This window comes from Lingula anatina, chromosome 3, assembly GCF_051362555.1.
Source record: "Lingula anatina isolate TDL-2025a chromosome 3, LinAna3.0, whole genome shotgun sequence".
Classification (NCBI taxonomy): domain Eukaryota; kingdom Metazoa; phylum Brachiopoda; class Lingulata; order Lingulida; family Lingulidae; genus Lingula; species Lingula anatina.
In genome coordinates, this window is record NC_141769.1 from 16,125,242 (window position 1) to 16,141,488 (window position 16,247).

General features: G+C 36.5%; 2 protein-coding genes across 5 annotated transcripts in view; one reads left to right on the plus strand and one right to left on the minus strand.

Annotated features, from left to right (window-relative positions):
• Nucleotides 1-6,277: 6,277 nt before the first annotated feature.
• Nucleotides 6,278-13,063, minus strand: LOC106161506 (uncharacterized). 4 transcript variants are annotated; one of them, XM_013538475.2, is made up of 9 exons: nt 12,997-13,063; nt 12,517-12,574; nt 11,226-11,387; nt 9,870-9,946; nt 9,470-9,627; nt 9,104-9,151; nt 8,640-8,753; nt 8,131-8,197; nt 6,278-7,501 (listed from the first exon to the last, which is right to left on the minus strand). In XM_013538475.2, the coding sequence occupies exons 1-9, from the start codon at nt 13,009-13,011 to the stop codon at nt 7,307-7,309; spliced, it is 894 nt and encodes a 297-aa protein (XP_013393929.2). In that variant the 5' UTR covers nt 13,012-13,063; the 3' UTR covers nt 6,278-7,306. The 4 variants fall into 4 exon arrangements, with proteins under 4 accessions (XP_013393929.2, XP_013393930.2, XP_013393932.2 ...); XM_013538476.2 differs by having other exon boundaries at nt 12,947-13,063; XM_013538478.3 differs by having other exon boundaries at nt 12,517-12,569; nt 12,997-13,053.
• Nucleotides 13,064-13,576: 513 nt separating this feature from the next.
• The window catches only part of LOC106178558 (uncharacterized), a 29,871-nt gene continuing 27,200 nt past the window's right edge, over nt 13,577-16,247 (plus strand). Inside the window, exons 1-4 of the mRNA XM_013561776.2 lie at nt 13,577-13,738; nt 14,700-14,731; nt 15,394-15,511; nt 15,903-15,963. Coding sequence (XP_013417230.2) covers nt 13,713-13,738; nt 14,700-14,731; nt 15,394-15,511; nt 15,903-15,963 — 237 coding nt within the window. The 5' untranslated portion in view covers nt 13,577-13,712. The remainder of the gene's footprint in view (nt 13,739-14,699; nt 14,732-15,393; nt 15,512-15,902; nt 15,964-16,247) is intronic.

Below are 16,247 nucleotides of genomic sequence, written 5' to 3' on the forward strand. Positions count from 1 at the left end.
TATCTGTGATACTTCCATCAATTGGAATTGGAATAACAAGAGAAAAGAATACAGCAGAGAAACACGGGCGAAGCAGAGACATGTAGTCGAGGCAGTGATATGATTACTTAAGAGCGGGCAGGGGTGAGTTTGGGGGGGGGTCTGTGGAGCTGCTATACACGTATAAATAACACAGTTTTATAGACTGAGGGTGTCAAGTTCTTGAGCCAAGTTGCTGGAAATACATGCTGTATGCTTTGGTTATTGTAGGGATTCCATTTTCATTGGGAGACTTATATGATGATTTGTACTGGGAGTATTTTGCTGTATCCCGACGAACCCTCTGCTGCCTCACTGACCCCCCCCCTCCCCACCCCCATCCCTCCTCCCTCTGTCTGAAGAAAAATAAAATAAGAAAACAACGACTAACGACTATTGCAAGCGAGAATGGATATCCAATCGAGATTTAATTAGCACATAATGCTGCTTATTCACTATTAGATAGAGAGCATGTCAATACTGTTTTGCTGTTAACCCGCCCTACATGCGTTTGTGGATTAGTTAGGTAAAATTACGTCTTAAGAGTAATAAACCTACATCAGCGGTCATTTTACTGATAACAATGTGCATTATTCTTTCGTCAGAAATCATTTCACTTGGGGCCCACTGATATGTGAGCAAAGCCTTTGAGCTACTGTCGACTTCGAGATTCATTTCCCTTTTTGTTAAAACAGATAGACGACAATTCCGGTTCATTTTAGTGCCGATGATTTCTGTCTGTTGTAATTTGAAGAAATACCAAAATGATCTTTTCAGACTACTGAACACTGCTGAGCTCTGAACACTGCCCTAACCAGTATGGTATGGCATTCAGACTTGGCAAAACCCAACCTGTCTTTCTCAGAGTTTATGCTTTGTTTCTCCTCTCTTATCTTAGTTACTACCGCATATTAGCGCTGCCAATCCTTCTTTTAATTTTTGACTCTTAATTTAAACAATGGATTGCATTAATGGATAATCAGTTTATGCACATTTCTTATTGGTCCAAGTTTCTGCCTTTTGCTCTCTTATTTTGTTTAAAATTTCTGATGCAGATTGACTGGGACTCCGTCGCGACAGAGCTGGATGAAAACCGTTCGCAGTCAATAACGCCATGCTCGCAGTCAGTATTTTTACAATACGATAATGAATTGTGATTCAAATAATTAGTTGGGAAATTAAAATCGCTGATTCGCGGTTCCAAGTCACAAACGGCAATTATCGTTTAGAAGTCCTGTGCGAGGTTCATTCAAAACACCGATGAAGAGAAACACGTGGTTCTAATGTGTACGCCTGCTTTGTTCTAAATTATAACCGATTCTCCAAGATATGCAGTGCTACCGATCAGAAATCGCTACTTTAACCCATGTCTATGGCACTGACGCATTAGTTCCACCACCCTGGGGCTAGCGGCATGTAATTGGAAGGAAACGTCAACAATGGTCATGGGAAAGCTGTACTGTATAAGATGTAATGACCATTTGTCAAATCTCTCTCTGGTATGATCTAATTTTGTCCTTTGTGCACAGCATAAATCATATTGCACAAATAGAAGCTTCTTTTTACTGTTTTGTGTGGGCCTAATGGCAATTTACACCCTGCATTTAATAGATTGAATTTTGGGTCACATATCAACTTTGATTGAGTTTTCTGTATTAGAAACTATTCAGTCAAAATTCTCACGATGAGACCAGTAACTACAAGAGTGACCGACAAGCTTTAATTGATTGTGAATGTGATTGACTGATTAAATTGTTCAAGACTAGGAGTATAGGCCTCTACACCATTAAAATTCAGAATATTGAACAAGAACCCATGCTAGAGATACGTAGAGATATTAGAAGTCGGTTACTAATGCCTTTCCAATTGTCCTTGGGCTCGGCACTGATTGCTGCTGTCAGGATATTGTAGACATGTTGAGGACAGATACAAAGAAAATGGCCATGCTATTTCCTGCTTCTGAGATTTCGCAAGAGAACTATTACCGACAAAGAAGTAATTTCAAGACATTATCAAGGGCGAGTTGGATAAAATTACGGAAACTGTTCCAGCTCGTCTGACAATCTTTCAAACTTCATTGAAAACATCGCAACGTGTAAATCAGAAAGTAGTCAATTAAACCCTCTATTAGCATTGCTCATGTTGGATTCATATATCTTATTTTGTTTTCTCTTGTTTTAAAGATGGTCGCATGCTGTGCCACATGTATAATCTTTCATGATGATATAAGTAATGTCTTTCCTTTTGACTAGAGGGAACGGCATTGTTGGATGTAAAATTAGGCACAAAAGAGACATACTTCAATTTTCTTTTATTCTACCTCACACATTGATTGCATGTTAATATACAGTATTTCTCTAATATAACAGCAAACTTTTAGAGGCGTCATCTTCCTTTGTGTGGCAGATACCTCTATTGTGATACATTATCAAGCTGGCATGCGGCAACCTATGCAGAATACAGGCTTTCAAGTCTGTCGTCATCATGTTTCAGTCTGTTGCATAGAAACGGAATTTAATTGAGTAGATGTTTTATCTGCCTTCATTGAAATTCATGGTCTTATGCATCTCTTTAAGAGAACGCCGAATAAAGTGCTAAACAGTGCACGATACTGTTTTGTATAGGTGTATCAAGTAGCAGTTGGAGAACGAAATAAAAGAAACAAAACAGCAAGAGCCCACTCGTTTAAGCGAATTTTTTAGTATTGACTTGTTTTTGTAAAAACAAAATGTTTCTGCTGCCACTGGGTTGTTTAACGTGTAGTTTTGATTGGAACAGGTTAGAACCAGCGAGGCCGACACTGCACTGAAGAGCTTCAGTACCACTGTTTCAGAGATATATCCACAGATAAATGGAACTGAATTACAGCAGTTGACGTCTTTTCCCAGACTTATGTAGGAGTTCAACAGTAACGCTTTAAACAGGAATGAATTTCGATTGGCATATTGAAGTTCATAATATCGTTGTTGTGTTCAACAGTGAGAAGGAATAACATATTTTGCAGTTTTTAACGAGAAAAGGATGTACCCTCTTCCATCACTGTCAACACTACGGAAGCATACGGCGGCCGATTCCACAAATGCACGTACACTAAGTCAGAAGAAGTCTAAAACATAAGACGAGTGTTCTTGTTCCTAAAGGCGACTTCAACTTAAAAGACACGTTTCTTAAAAGATAAGAATATAAACAGATGATTGTAGTAGCTTGTATCTTATAAAAAATATGAACAGCTATGGATCAAGAAGTCAGGTATTTTTGCACAGGAATAGAAGAGTTAGGTTTACTTTTGTTGTACTTGAGAACCATTACATTCTCTGCACGGCCAGTTACCAATATAAATGTGCATCATACAATTAACAGGTTTCTCTTTGAGTGACCAATTTTTTAAAAATCTGTCAAAACATCGAAAGTGGATATCCAAGTTTTAAACTGTTTACCCTGGTGATATGCCATCCACATACGCCTTTTTAATCTGATCATTTTATGAATTAATATGTTGCGCGACAATTCCTTAGGCGCATGGCTCTCAAAATGACTCTTCAATGAGCACGTCATCTTAAAAATAATTATTACAATTACTATTGACCATAAGGGTCTTGATTGCTGAGAGCAGAAAGTACAGCAATAAGAGAACGAAGAGCACCCAGTGGAGTGAAACGTGATCGCGTTTATGTCAATGCGGTGCAAATGGAATTTATTTATTACGAAGTCGAATTGTTGTTGTATAGATGACGCACGTGGACGTTGCCAAGAGGTTGGTTCAAAAATATATAACCTTTCTTAATTCAATTGACAGTGATTGCAGCGTTTTCCATAAGTTGATAACGGGTCAAATAAGGCAGTTCTTAAAGTTTTTTAGTCTTTGCTATTGCACATTTCCTCTGATCGCTACGATCTGGAAGCCCGTTGTGTATAAATTCATCCTCATTTTCCTCGAACTCAAAACCAATTAATTAAATGAGTCCCAAGACAGTTGCCAGCTAATTGCTTTTTCAAGTTCAGAGCTCTTCTTTAACGTTTCTCCCGTAGAAATCTATAACCTATATTGTTCGATCTTAGTACATCCACAGATAATGTGGTTACTTACGAGGGAACAGACTATCCGTTTTTCAAACCTCTATCTATTCCAGCACTTCTAGAATGCATGATGAATGGCCTTGGCAGGACAACCCTGATGGTAATCGTTAAGCGTCTCTGAAGATCGTCTCTCTATTTACCGTCTGTTATTTGAAGGCTGACAACTTTATCTTCCAATGTCATTTGCAGGATACAACAAACACAAGAACAGTTCCTGTGACCTTAGAAGAAGATTCTGAACTTTAAAGCAGTAATATATTTATTTTTTTCTGCTGAACGATAATGACCAAACCTGGATACACATAAAAATACATTGACATGATTGATTCCCTGTGTCGCGGGGTATACCGGGCAGCATATAGCATTTTACAATTGCGAAGTTAAATTTTGAACTTTTTTTCCACCGTCACAACAAAATCCCGGAGGATTAGCACGAGTATCTGACGTTCCGGTGACGTTGAGCGTTTCTGTCAAGGACGGGAACTCGTTACAATGGATCTTTCACAAAACGACTCTTTGCATCTCCTCGACAACTATTACAAAAATGGCACAGGGCAACAAATAGACACCATTACTTTAAAACGATGGTTTTACCCCACAGTGGCTGCCTTTGCTTTCATAGGATTAACAGAAAATACCGTATCAGTGATGGCCCTGTGGTTCATACCTCACCGCCCATGGGCGCCGTTCCACTACCTCCTCCTGTACCTAGCTGTGGCTGACTGGCTATTACTGGCGGTATGTTTCGTGCCAGCTTTGGCTTCGGTCATCGGAATGGCAGGGGATGGTCAAGGCGAGGCCCAGATTACGTGCGCCGTAACTGTCATCTCTGACCTGTCCTGCTATCTCATATTGCCTCCGCTGATGGCAACAACAGGACTTGTGGTCAACCAGTACGTCTCAGTGGTCAAGGCACTGTCCTATTCTACTTTCATGACGAAGAGGAGAACATTTACCTCCATATTCGTCCCGTGTGTCTTGGTGACGGCCGCCTATTTGACGTTTCACGGGATCACCTGCGCCGCGTCACCCAAATCAAGCTGCATGGAACATTTCGAGAAATCGAAATATTTCCTGGCAAGGGAGTATTTCTTGGCCTGCGCCATCATTACCCTTTCGGTCTTCAACGTCATCGTCTATATTTTGATATTTGCCAAAGCCCACGAGGTGACGTTACGACCGGTCACCGGCGGTCCGGTCTCCAGCCAAAACAAGCTGGCCACAACCGTGGCCTTACTTTTAGGAACGGTCCTCCTATTTTGGATCCCAGGGACCTTAACATCCATTTTTTACATTATTGGGAACCAGAACCCTGGCCATTTCGACCAAGACATGGAATTTTCACTGAACACGCTTCAGCTTGCCAGTAATATTATGTTCTTTTTCAATCCAATAGTGGATCCGTTCATATATGGTTTACGCCTCAGAGAAGTTCGGGAAGGGTACAGGTTGCTGTTTAGGAAATTTAAAAGTTGGTGGGTTGGGGATGAAAAGGACTTTCTCACCCATAGGCTATCATCGTCGGCGGGAAATGGAAAAGTACTTGATGATGTTGTCACCGTGAACGGCGCTGTTGTCAGGGAGATTTCTCACATGGACATGTCGCAAGAAATTTGAATGGTATTGTTATTGTCGCAGCAGATCGAACACTTTTAAGTAACGCGTTATCCATCCATATATTTAATGTCTAACGTGACTTGCGATCAAAATATATTACTAAGAACACTAATGAAAGACTGTTATTCAAAATCAGTGACACTTAAAACTACGCCATGCTCGATTTCCGTTCTAAGGAATTACTCTGACAAAGCCACTTGTCAGACCGTTTGTCTTGGTAACGACGGTGTAACATATGCGTTGCCTTTGTTCGTTTTATTATTTTTTTTTTCAAATCTAAGTCTGAAGTGAGCATACCGGATTTTATAGGTCACTGGAAACTTACCTGTCTACTATTCAGACAGTGGGAACGACAAAGGCATATTGACAGTAGAGCTCGAGTTTCCAGTGGACCCCGACACTCAGGTGGGAAAAGAGCAGCTCGCGGCAATATCTCCCCAATGCCTATGATTAGAGTGAAAAGGCCAATTCTGTGTTATGTACGTTGGGAATATGTAAGAGAGTTTCGTAATATATAGATGTGTCAATAAAAAGTGACATTATTCATAAAACGAACATGCGTAACTGTCAGTCAATTGGTAAGTTTATTAATGGTTTAGTCTGTTGTCTACGTTGTATACTGAACACCCCAACTGGTGGTTACACGAGCGCCCCCGCACACACACACACACACACATTTAAATGGCAGACAACCAACGTGCGCCTTTCTCCTTTTTCCCCATTATCACTGTAGGTATGCGCTTATTCTCGTGCGTAAGGCAATCTACAGAAGGAATAATAGACAGGAATATTAAAATATGAAAAATCTCTAATATCCCGATATGAATTAAATAATATGCATATAAAAATTTTAGTAGCACATCATTTCTTTAAAAAAGACGATTCAAGTAAAAGATAACCTGTCTGTGCTCCACAGCATAAATCACCCGATATGTAAAATGTAGGTACTGTACATCAACCAACTACAGATAAAATATTTGAAACATACATTTCAATGTGTTAATATCAGTTTTTATATGGGTATTCTTAGAGAAAAAAAAACTTCAAAACGAAGTTTATATTTTCATTTGTTTAAAACACGTTTAAAGCTCTGGAAAATTGTAAAGTTGCTTCCTGGCAAGCGTCACCTAGGGTTCAAAGACTAATCATCGACAGTAACATTTAGTACAAATGGCACAAATGGAATCATATCATCCACAGAAAAAAAATTTCAAAAGTCCCATAAAATAAATATAAAAGTAAACATCACCACGCATAGAAATTCATATCAATATGGTGCATACTATGTAGGAATTCCAATCACATACCTAAACCAATCTTTAATTATTACAAATCAGGCTAAAATTAAGCTTTTACAATATTGATCATATTTCAATAAAATATTTGTGCATACCGCTATAACCCAGACCCAAGGATATTCCCTAATAATGCTACTTAATATCACGTATCATATGCAAGTTCCTAGAACCAATTAAAACTGCTGAATGTAATAAAACTATACTTAAGAAAGTAAGAATAAATTGCAATATCATAATGCACTAGCTTGCTCACTGCACAACAGCAATTAGCATGAGCTGTCCCTGAGATCAACACCCTAAATCTTAAGATTATAAAACTTGATGGCATTTTCTCGGAAAATTTTGATTTGGTCTTCTTCTGTTACATCCAGTTTTTTCAAAATATCCTGAAGAACTTGAAAGACTTTCTGGAATGAAGCTCCAGCCATAAGACTCACTGGCCAATCGGAGCCAAAAAAACACCGATCTACTCCAAAGATTTTCATAACATGCTGCAACAAACATATAGTTCAATTCAATAGGCTATTGTGTATGTATTGTGATGTGGCGCCATCTTTCAACAGAAATGAAAGTTGCAATAAAGTTGAAACCAGCACCGCACAAAAGTGAAATTTACCATTAAAGTGATAATAACTCTTCGTTTCGGCCAAAAAATGAATTTTCCTGGAGTAAACAACAATTTTTCCATACTTACCAATGGTTAATGAATCCATTTTTACATTCAAAGTTAGTCCCTGGTTTTTTTCTAAAAAGTTTGTTTTTTTGTTAAAATCTCTTAAGAGATTTTAACAGAGTATAGCCATCAATGGAGGTCACGTGGTCTAAAGACAAGCTCAGATATCAGAATAATAGCTATAACAGCCGTTTTTGTGGGAAAACAGACTATATTATATTTTTATGAGTCACTCACAATGTTTTTATTGTGAAATACAGATTTCATACGAAGAGTTATTATCCCTTTAAGCAACAGTTTTATCATTCAAAAATTGCTTAATCATTAATTTTATTACATACAGGTATAAATACTCAAATTGACAATTCTTATTCATCTGGAGAAAACAATTGATAGAATGACCAGCTTTTTGTTAATGTTGTTTTACTGAATATCTGATGTCCATACCTTAACATATGGCACAAAGTCCTCCACCTTCCAATCCTTGAGATCTGCCTCAGTCACTAACCCTGACCTGTAAAAGGACTACTATTAAACATTTCTTTTTGTATTCCAGCCTCTATTTTATTTCTGAAAAAAACATTCTCTTCTAAAGACCTAAGAAAATACCTATAAGGCAAATAACTAGAATGAAATAGTCCATAAAATATAGGTTGATCACTTAACCTCCGTACTTGTTGCTTGCATCTTGGTTACTTAATCATTAATCTTATTATAGTAATCAATAATTAACCAGATGCACTTTGACACATTGCCAATAGTTGTCATCCCCTGGGACACGACCCAATGACAATCTATGACATTGATAACAGGCCACTCTATAGTTCTAATCATTAAAAGCACCACAAAATCTATACAGAAATATACTTTTGTGATTATAATATAAAAAAAGATTATATTTCTGAAAGTTTGATCATTTTTGAGCATTGAACAGATCGAATTATTACCATACTTACAGTTTACAGCTGATATTTGGACACTTGGCAATCTTCTCCATATCCTCTTTCCATCCTTCCATCTTTCCATCTTTGATGAATGGTTTAGCAATATGGTCCACCACCATCTTCAAACTGGAGTTGTAAGAATTACGGTTACCATGTGTTCTTGAACAACGCAATGGCAATGTGCACTTTTCATGACAGGACTCTCAACATTGTATACATATTGGTGTTAATATTTGATATTACTACTACCACTACTACTACTCCTACTTATGATTATAATACTAAATATAAACAACAATTAAAAATGATTTCACATTCTTCAATTTTTTGTAAAAAATAAAATGGGTCAATAGTTATGATAAAATTTGTTAATTCTATCCTCTAAAATCTAAAACTTTAGGTTCAAATATACAATATCATAACAAAAGGAGTTTTTCAGTATAAAAATATTTTTGGGGAGTAAGTCATCATCTTACTTAGGAAACTGGGCTCCAAGGGAAGGCACATGCTTCAGAAGATGAGGCCTGAAAACAAAGTATCTTATTAAGTTATATGTATCAAACAAAGATACTGGGTTTGGCTCACACATGCACATAAAATGTTCATCCATGCTTAAAATGACTGATTTAAAAAAAAAAAAGGCTGTGCATGAGAAGAAAATTATATAAGCTAATCTAAATGAAAGAAATAAGATGCACTGTGTGTGTGTATATGTGCAGATGTGTGTGTGTGTGTGTGTGTGTGTGTGTGTGTGTATTTGCACATGCATGCATGCATGTGTACATGTGTGTTGGAATTTAGAAAAAAAAAAACTAAAGTCAATACCATACTGAAACACACACCTTAGTAAGAGGTCAAAGGTCAGTCCTTTCTTCTCCAATATTCCTAATCCTTTCTTCACATCCTCACGCGTCAGCCAGTCCTCCTTCTCGAAGTCCAATATATGGCGAGTGCCAACAAATTTGGGGTCCATGGAGAGTTCATCCAAAGTTTTCTCAAGCTGAAATAAGTAGAGTACTTTTTATACCTCTCCAAGATTTACATATACAGCATAAAGTCCACTGAAGGTGAATATAATGATGCAGGTGGTGCAAGACCATGCAAGTTAATAAGTAAACTCAAGAAGTGCAATGGCTGAATACCCTGTTGCATCACACATATATGTTTTGATTGCAATAAATCTTCTACAGAAAGAAAAATTGTCTTAGTTTTTATAAACATCCACTACTGTAACACACTTACATCTGGGGAGGTCAGATCAATGCCACCTACAACCCCCTTCAGAAATGGATGCGTCTTTGCCAGTTTCAGAAGCCATTCTGAAAAATTGGTATATGAAATAAGTTAGGTAAATCTGCTTGCACTCAGCGAGAGTCCCCACAGAGTTGGATCAATTTAAGTAGACCAATGGTGTCTATAGGAATGATGTCTTAGAGGGAAATAAATGTTGTGGTTTTGAATTTTCTCCAGAAATGGTTGTATACAGTACATTGGGTAAAAAGGGAAAATCTTAATAACTTCAGCAAAAATGGTTTGATAAAGCTCATATATATTCAAACTTGACCTGTATTTAAGTGCTATTTATTACTGTGGAAAGTATGGAAATAATAAGTCACATGGTTTTTAACTTTAATGTTTACCTAGCTTGCATGTAGATAAGTTTGAAACATGCATAAAAGACGCACTATAGACACTCAGACAGGCAACAAGATGGCAGTTGTGACCAATACAATCATTCTACTGATCTGTTGTACTCCAGAACCACTACCTAGAGTGTCATCCCAACAGTTGGCCGAATAGTCATGTGTGTTTAGAAGTTTACATGTAATGACAAACAGATATAGTGTATATACCTAACATGCCTTCTCTTTTACGCTGTAAAACAAAACAGACAGGCCCACTAGTACTTTTTTAACTCGAAGAACAGTGAAATGGGACTCATTCTTATTCATTGTGTTACCAAGGCTTGCAAGCACTTTAATAAAAATATTAAAATAGAAAGAAAAATGGTCTGATAATGCTGATATTAAAATTTGGCCTTTACTTTAATGGGATGAAATGCTTTGGTAAGTTTGAGGATATTAAGTCATTTTTTGTGTTATCAAGACTTACCTATTTTAATATAATGTATGCTGAAAAAATTTAAAAAGGCCACAATAATTTTAGCAAAAATGGTGAAATCAAACTGCAATTCAAACTTGACCTGTATTTTAGTGCTATAAATCACTCCAGTAACAATGAGGATAATAAGTCACACATTATTTTCCATTTACATACACAGAAACAAAGTCAATGATGATGCCAGATGAAAGACATACAGCTATGCACATACTAGTTTAATATGTCTGTACATAAAAAGTAAAATCCAGTTTAAAAAAAACTACAGCTTTTAAAAAATTATCAAGACAGCATAAACTTGAAAAGCACTTGGTGGGTACAGTATATAGGAGCAGGATATTTTCATTACATCTAATTTCACCGGTTTCATTACATCAGACAGTCAGCTTGGATGTTTCTCACAGGGGTTAATATTGTATTTTGTATACTATTTTAGAAGCCCCTAATATCAGAGGGCAGCTTGGAAGCACAGGTACTCACTGGTCTCCTCAGGGCAGTTATTGAGCACCTGTATAAAAACAGCATGTCTGAAGGGTGTGTCTCTGGTCTCCTCTGCATATTCCTCTATGTTGATATCCCTGAACAGTACTGGCACATCAGCATCGGGCCAGGCATACTGGAATTTCTTCAATTTCCAGAGATCTGGAGTTAAGAAAGATTTTTATTCCATCTCAATAAAATATTTTGACATAAATATATGTTTTTATTATCCATGTTTATATATAATCAAAGGCAGATTGAGAGAAACATAGTGGCACATATGCCCCCCCCCCCAAATTTGTACTAATTTGTACATCTGGCAAACCTATTAAATGGTAAGCATTTTTCCTCCCCCAACCTCAATTATTCATAAATTAAAACAAAACCCCCTACACCACTTAATTGTTTCCATCATCCATAAATCTCTCAATTTGTAAAATTAACTCCCAAAATCTCATTATATCCCTTTAATATAGACCAAGTTATTAGAAATACAGCAAAAAATTATTTTTCATTTACATTCTCTTAATAAATAACTTTTTGTTTCATAATATACTGTAGAATTTTGTATATACTGCATTGTACGTGTTACAATATTAAAATGATACTCCAGTGACTGTGCACCCTTGAAACGTGTACGTATTGTATTAAGTTACAAAACTGTACTGATGTAGTGTATCTTTTTGTATTTGTAATATGCCTTTTTGATCCTGTGATGTATTGTATGTTCTTGTATGTTTGTATACATTGTAACGTGTTGTATTGTGTTTGTGTATGCTTAATAAAAAAAAAAACTTTTTGTTTCATTTGCCTGAAAATGCCTCCTATTTGACCTCAGGTGATCTCATTTGTTTAAGCAGGTTATATTCAATATTATAAAACTCTACTGATTTCTTTAGAACTATCCTTCAGCTGCATAATGATACATTAATTATTGTCTTACCATATCATTTTTTTATATGGCCATATAAGCAGGGTGTTACATAAAGACCATTAAGGAAAGCTACTGATTTGAAAGTTGTCCCACACATAATCTGATTTCAGACTAAATGAGCTTTCACATGATTGGTAGCAACAAATCCAAAATTTAAGGGTCAACCTGAAGGACTATTAATTAGGAGTTTAGGAGTACCGAGTGCATGAATAGATTGATATATTTATAATTATCATAAATCCCCCCCCCCCCAATTACCAAGCTTACTTTAAAAAAATTCAAGTGTTTCTTAGTTTGTATTGGAATATTCATAATTTCAATCAAAACTTTAAATACTAAAACAAATTAATAACTCACGAAAATGTGTATCCACCAGATCTGTCAAGTCCATCTCTGTCATCTCCCCCTTTCTTCCCTTGGCAAATTAGTAGAAAAAGGGCATTTAATTCACTGAGAACATGTACAGTATGATCCATCATGTAGTCTACTTAGGTACAAGTACAGTTTAATTCATACTAGTACATATATATACACTGTGTATGCTAGCTAGTCGTAATGAATGAAACAATACTACTGCTAGTACATGCACTAGTATATATAGTAGTGATAGTATAAATGAACATCTTAATTAAATAACATATACCTGTAATCACTAGTAATATTTGATAACATAATATTACAGATTGAAGATCAGGCCCTTAAGGTCTGGCCCTCTAGCTAGTTCAGTTTACATGTACACATAGATGTGCATGCAGTGATCACATATATGTAAAATATCGTAGACTACCTGTACAATCAAATCTTGCCTCGTAACCTGTATAGAGGCCTTGTATTTACCTGAGCCGAAAGCATGCAGTCGGTTTACTTTGCGTTAATATGCAGTACGTCATTGACCTTGGCCTACTTACCTGTATTTATGTCATTGCTACATATGATACTGGTGGCCGCATTACATGCTTCACTTTTTGAAGGGAGGGAAGCTCTTCATTTCGGGTGGGGAAAGTTCCCTAATACGGATTTGCCTGGAGTTGACGGCAATTTTCCCATATTTTATTTTTCAGGAGATAATTTCGGAGGGTGCACATGGCCATCTACCAGTACATGTATGAAGGCCCACTTTTTCTGATTGCAGATTTGAGAAAAATGCGACAACCGTCGATTTGGAAGTAAAATGGAAATTATTTTATTTCTATCTGTTGTGTACAGTAAACCGGCGGCTAATACTCATGTAGCTGTACTGTACTAGTATATATATATATATATATATATATATACATTGTATATATATATATTGTATAGTGAAAATTTGAATCTCACATTAAGAACTATTATCCTTTAGATAAAAAAATAACCTATCAAATATGCACAAGCACGGCAATGTCCACCAGTTTTTTTTCTTTCTCTGCTGGTTTTATTTATACAGAGTTATAGTTTCGCTTTCAATTTTACACGCATGGGTAGGATAGAAGATAGAAGTCCTGTTATGAAAAAATGACCTTGACCTTAGACGGAAGTGAAAGAGATAAAAATGGCTGCGTCCTGAAATTAACAGAATGAGCTCAGCTGCTCAAGTTTTGAAGTAAGTTAACCATTCAGCTGTTTTTGATTAGTGCGCCTATGGAAATAAATGTAACGTTTAACCAAGAATAGATTAGGTAATTTCTAAATCCCTGAGCCTAATGTAGAATAAAGGTAAGGGAGATTTGTAACAAAATGTGGACTCGGGAGTCGGGTCGGAGTACATGTACTTTCTGTCCCGAGTACCCTTCCCATAGCCGAGCTTCAGTTTCTTGATAAGAATATGAAGCTAATGGCTAGAGCTTGTTATGTCTTTAACTGTGAATTTTTAGAAATATGCTCTGCACTGCCAAATAAGACCGGAGATTTATAAATCATGTTAGATCCGAGCACGAAATCCCTGCGTTTACACTCCCTTTGGCTACATACCCTGTATTAATGAATGAAAGCATAGACTGAAAAATGTTAGAAGTGAAGACCAGTTTGCGCATTCACCACGTTGCGGGTGCTCTCAAATTTTTATCATGCCTCTCATCTCCATAACTTGCACACTGCTCTAAAGCAAAACAGTTTTCCCTTCAACTGAGCTGTGAGTAAGGTAATAAACCATGGCTGCTTACTTGTTTGGCCGTTTTACAGTTAAGTGCTTGCGTACATAAATTAAAAGAAACTAAAAGGATATCACCAGTGCAAAATATGTACCAAGTGGTTTTCCTGTCATATATGTATATGTAGTCTGGTGCCAAAACATTTATACTAGGACATGTATTTATTCAATATCATCTTGTTCTCCAGTCCCACTGATATCGCATTGACTCAAACTGTGCACTGCAGCACAGTTCTCTGTCTTCCTTTGTAGTTCATCTCTATGGATTCTTCTTGTAAACTGGAAAGCAATCTGCCAGTATGGTTTGCTGTTTTTTAATCGTGCCAATGGGGGTTGGGAATAAGGAATTTTTTGTAATGTATGGCACAGTACAGTAGTTTTTAGTTTATGTTCTTTTGTTTTATTTGTTTTATAGGCAAGCTGAGGCCCTGAAGGCAAGCATAGGAGGTAAGTATCATTAAAAAAATTGTGTGTGCATCTAGTAAAATAGAAGACCATCAAAGAGAGAGAGAGAGAGAGAGAGATTTTTATCTTGGAAGTGATGCATAATGAAGATAATGATGATGTCGGGGCTTTCAAATGTTTATTCACTGACTTATTTTTCATACAAATTCACAGTTTATACTGTATTTCTTTGATCATGCATTCACTTGTTTTCATTATATTTTGCATGATAAGCAGCAGTTTTCCATTTTCATGTTGCATTCTGCCATTCAGTATTTCCTTATTAGGTAATTTCTAAGTGACTCGTTTCAGTGAAGAAAATCTAAATATTATTTGGGTTACTGATACTTGGATCACATCCAAACTCCATAAGCATGTGTTATGCACAGGGTAAAACCTAACAATTCCATTGTGAAATTCACCAATTAAACCAAAAGAGACATGAATTTGACATGTTCCATCTTTTCTTAGTGCTAAAACAATTTCTACACTTGTTAATTAAACTTGCACCCAATAACCCCCTATTCTTTTAATTATTTTATTCCTCTTTAATTATTTCTTGCAGTTAGTAAAGATGCTCATGTAGGCTCTGAACTTTGCAACAAAAATGTAGAAACATATGATTGCTTGATTAACTTTATAATAATACTTTTCTCTCTCTTCAGATTCCTCCAGTAATAGCCATGAGACATGGGTTGCTAGGCAACACCTCCAGGATTTATATCAAAAGTTGCTGGTAATTGACCTTGAGTACTCCCTGGACAAGAAAGTTGAGCAGGACTTGTAAGTTTTTGGTTAAGATAATTACACGGCTCACACTAGAATTTGTATTTTATTTTATGTTAGTCAGTTATATCTTCAAAATAATTTGGTTAAAATTCTTTTGCCTGCTTATAGTCTTTGGCCTATTTTCTTTTGATATTGTGGAAATCAGTTGTTTTTAAGTGGGATAAGAAAATGCTTAATAAAGCTGTTAGATCTTATAAGAAATAAAACATTATCAATGCCATCATCATTATAGGAGGCAAAGAGTGGGTTCCTTTAAAACTTGACAATTATCTTGTTATAAGCTGACTTTCATAAGTCGGTCACTATAGTCACTTACCGGGGCCACTTATTTGTGTTATGTACAGCACTTCAGAAATGTTGTTAACAGAATGTTCTGCAATTTCAGGTGGAATTATGCTTTCAAGAACCAAATCAATGGTCTCCAGGTCCAGACCAAAGATAAACAGGTAATTTTATTCAACTGACCACTTTCCCACTTCTGCTGCATGAAAGCATTAATGAAATGTCCTCAATATTTGGGTCCCAAGTCACAATATAAGTGCTTATTCAGCATGCCACGAAAACTTAAAGGTGTTTGATTATCAATTCCTTTTTTATGTACAGACACAGATGTGTCTGTACATATTGCCATCACCTGCGTCTGTCGTCGCCGCCGCCGTCGCCGTGCACTTTCAGTGTAAACATGATAAGTAGAGGGCAGTTTTACTTTTTGGCTTTATATTTACAGAGC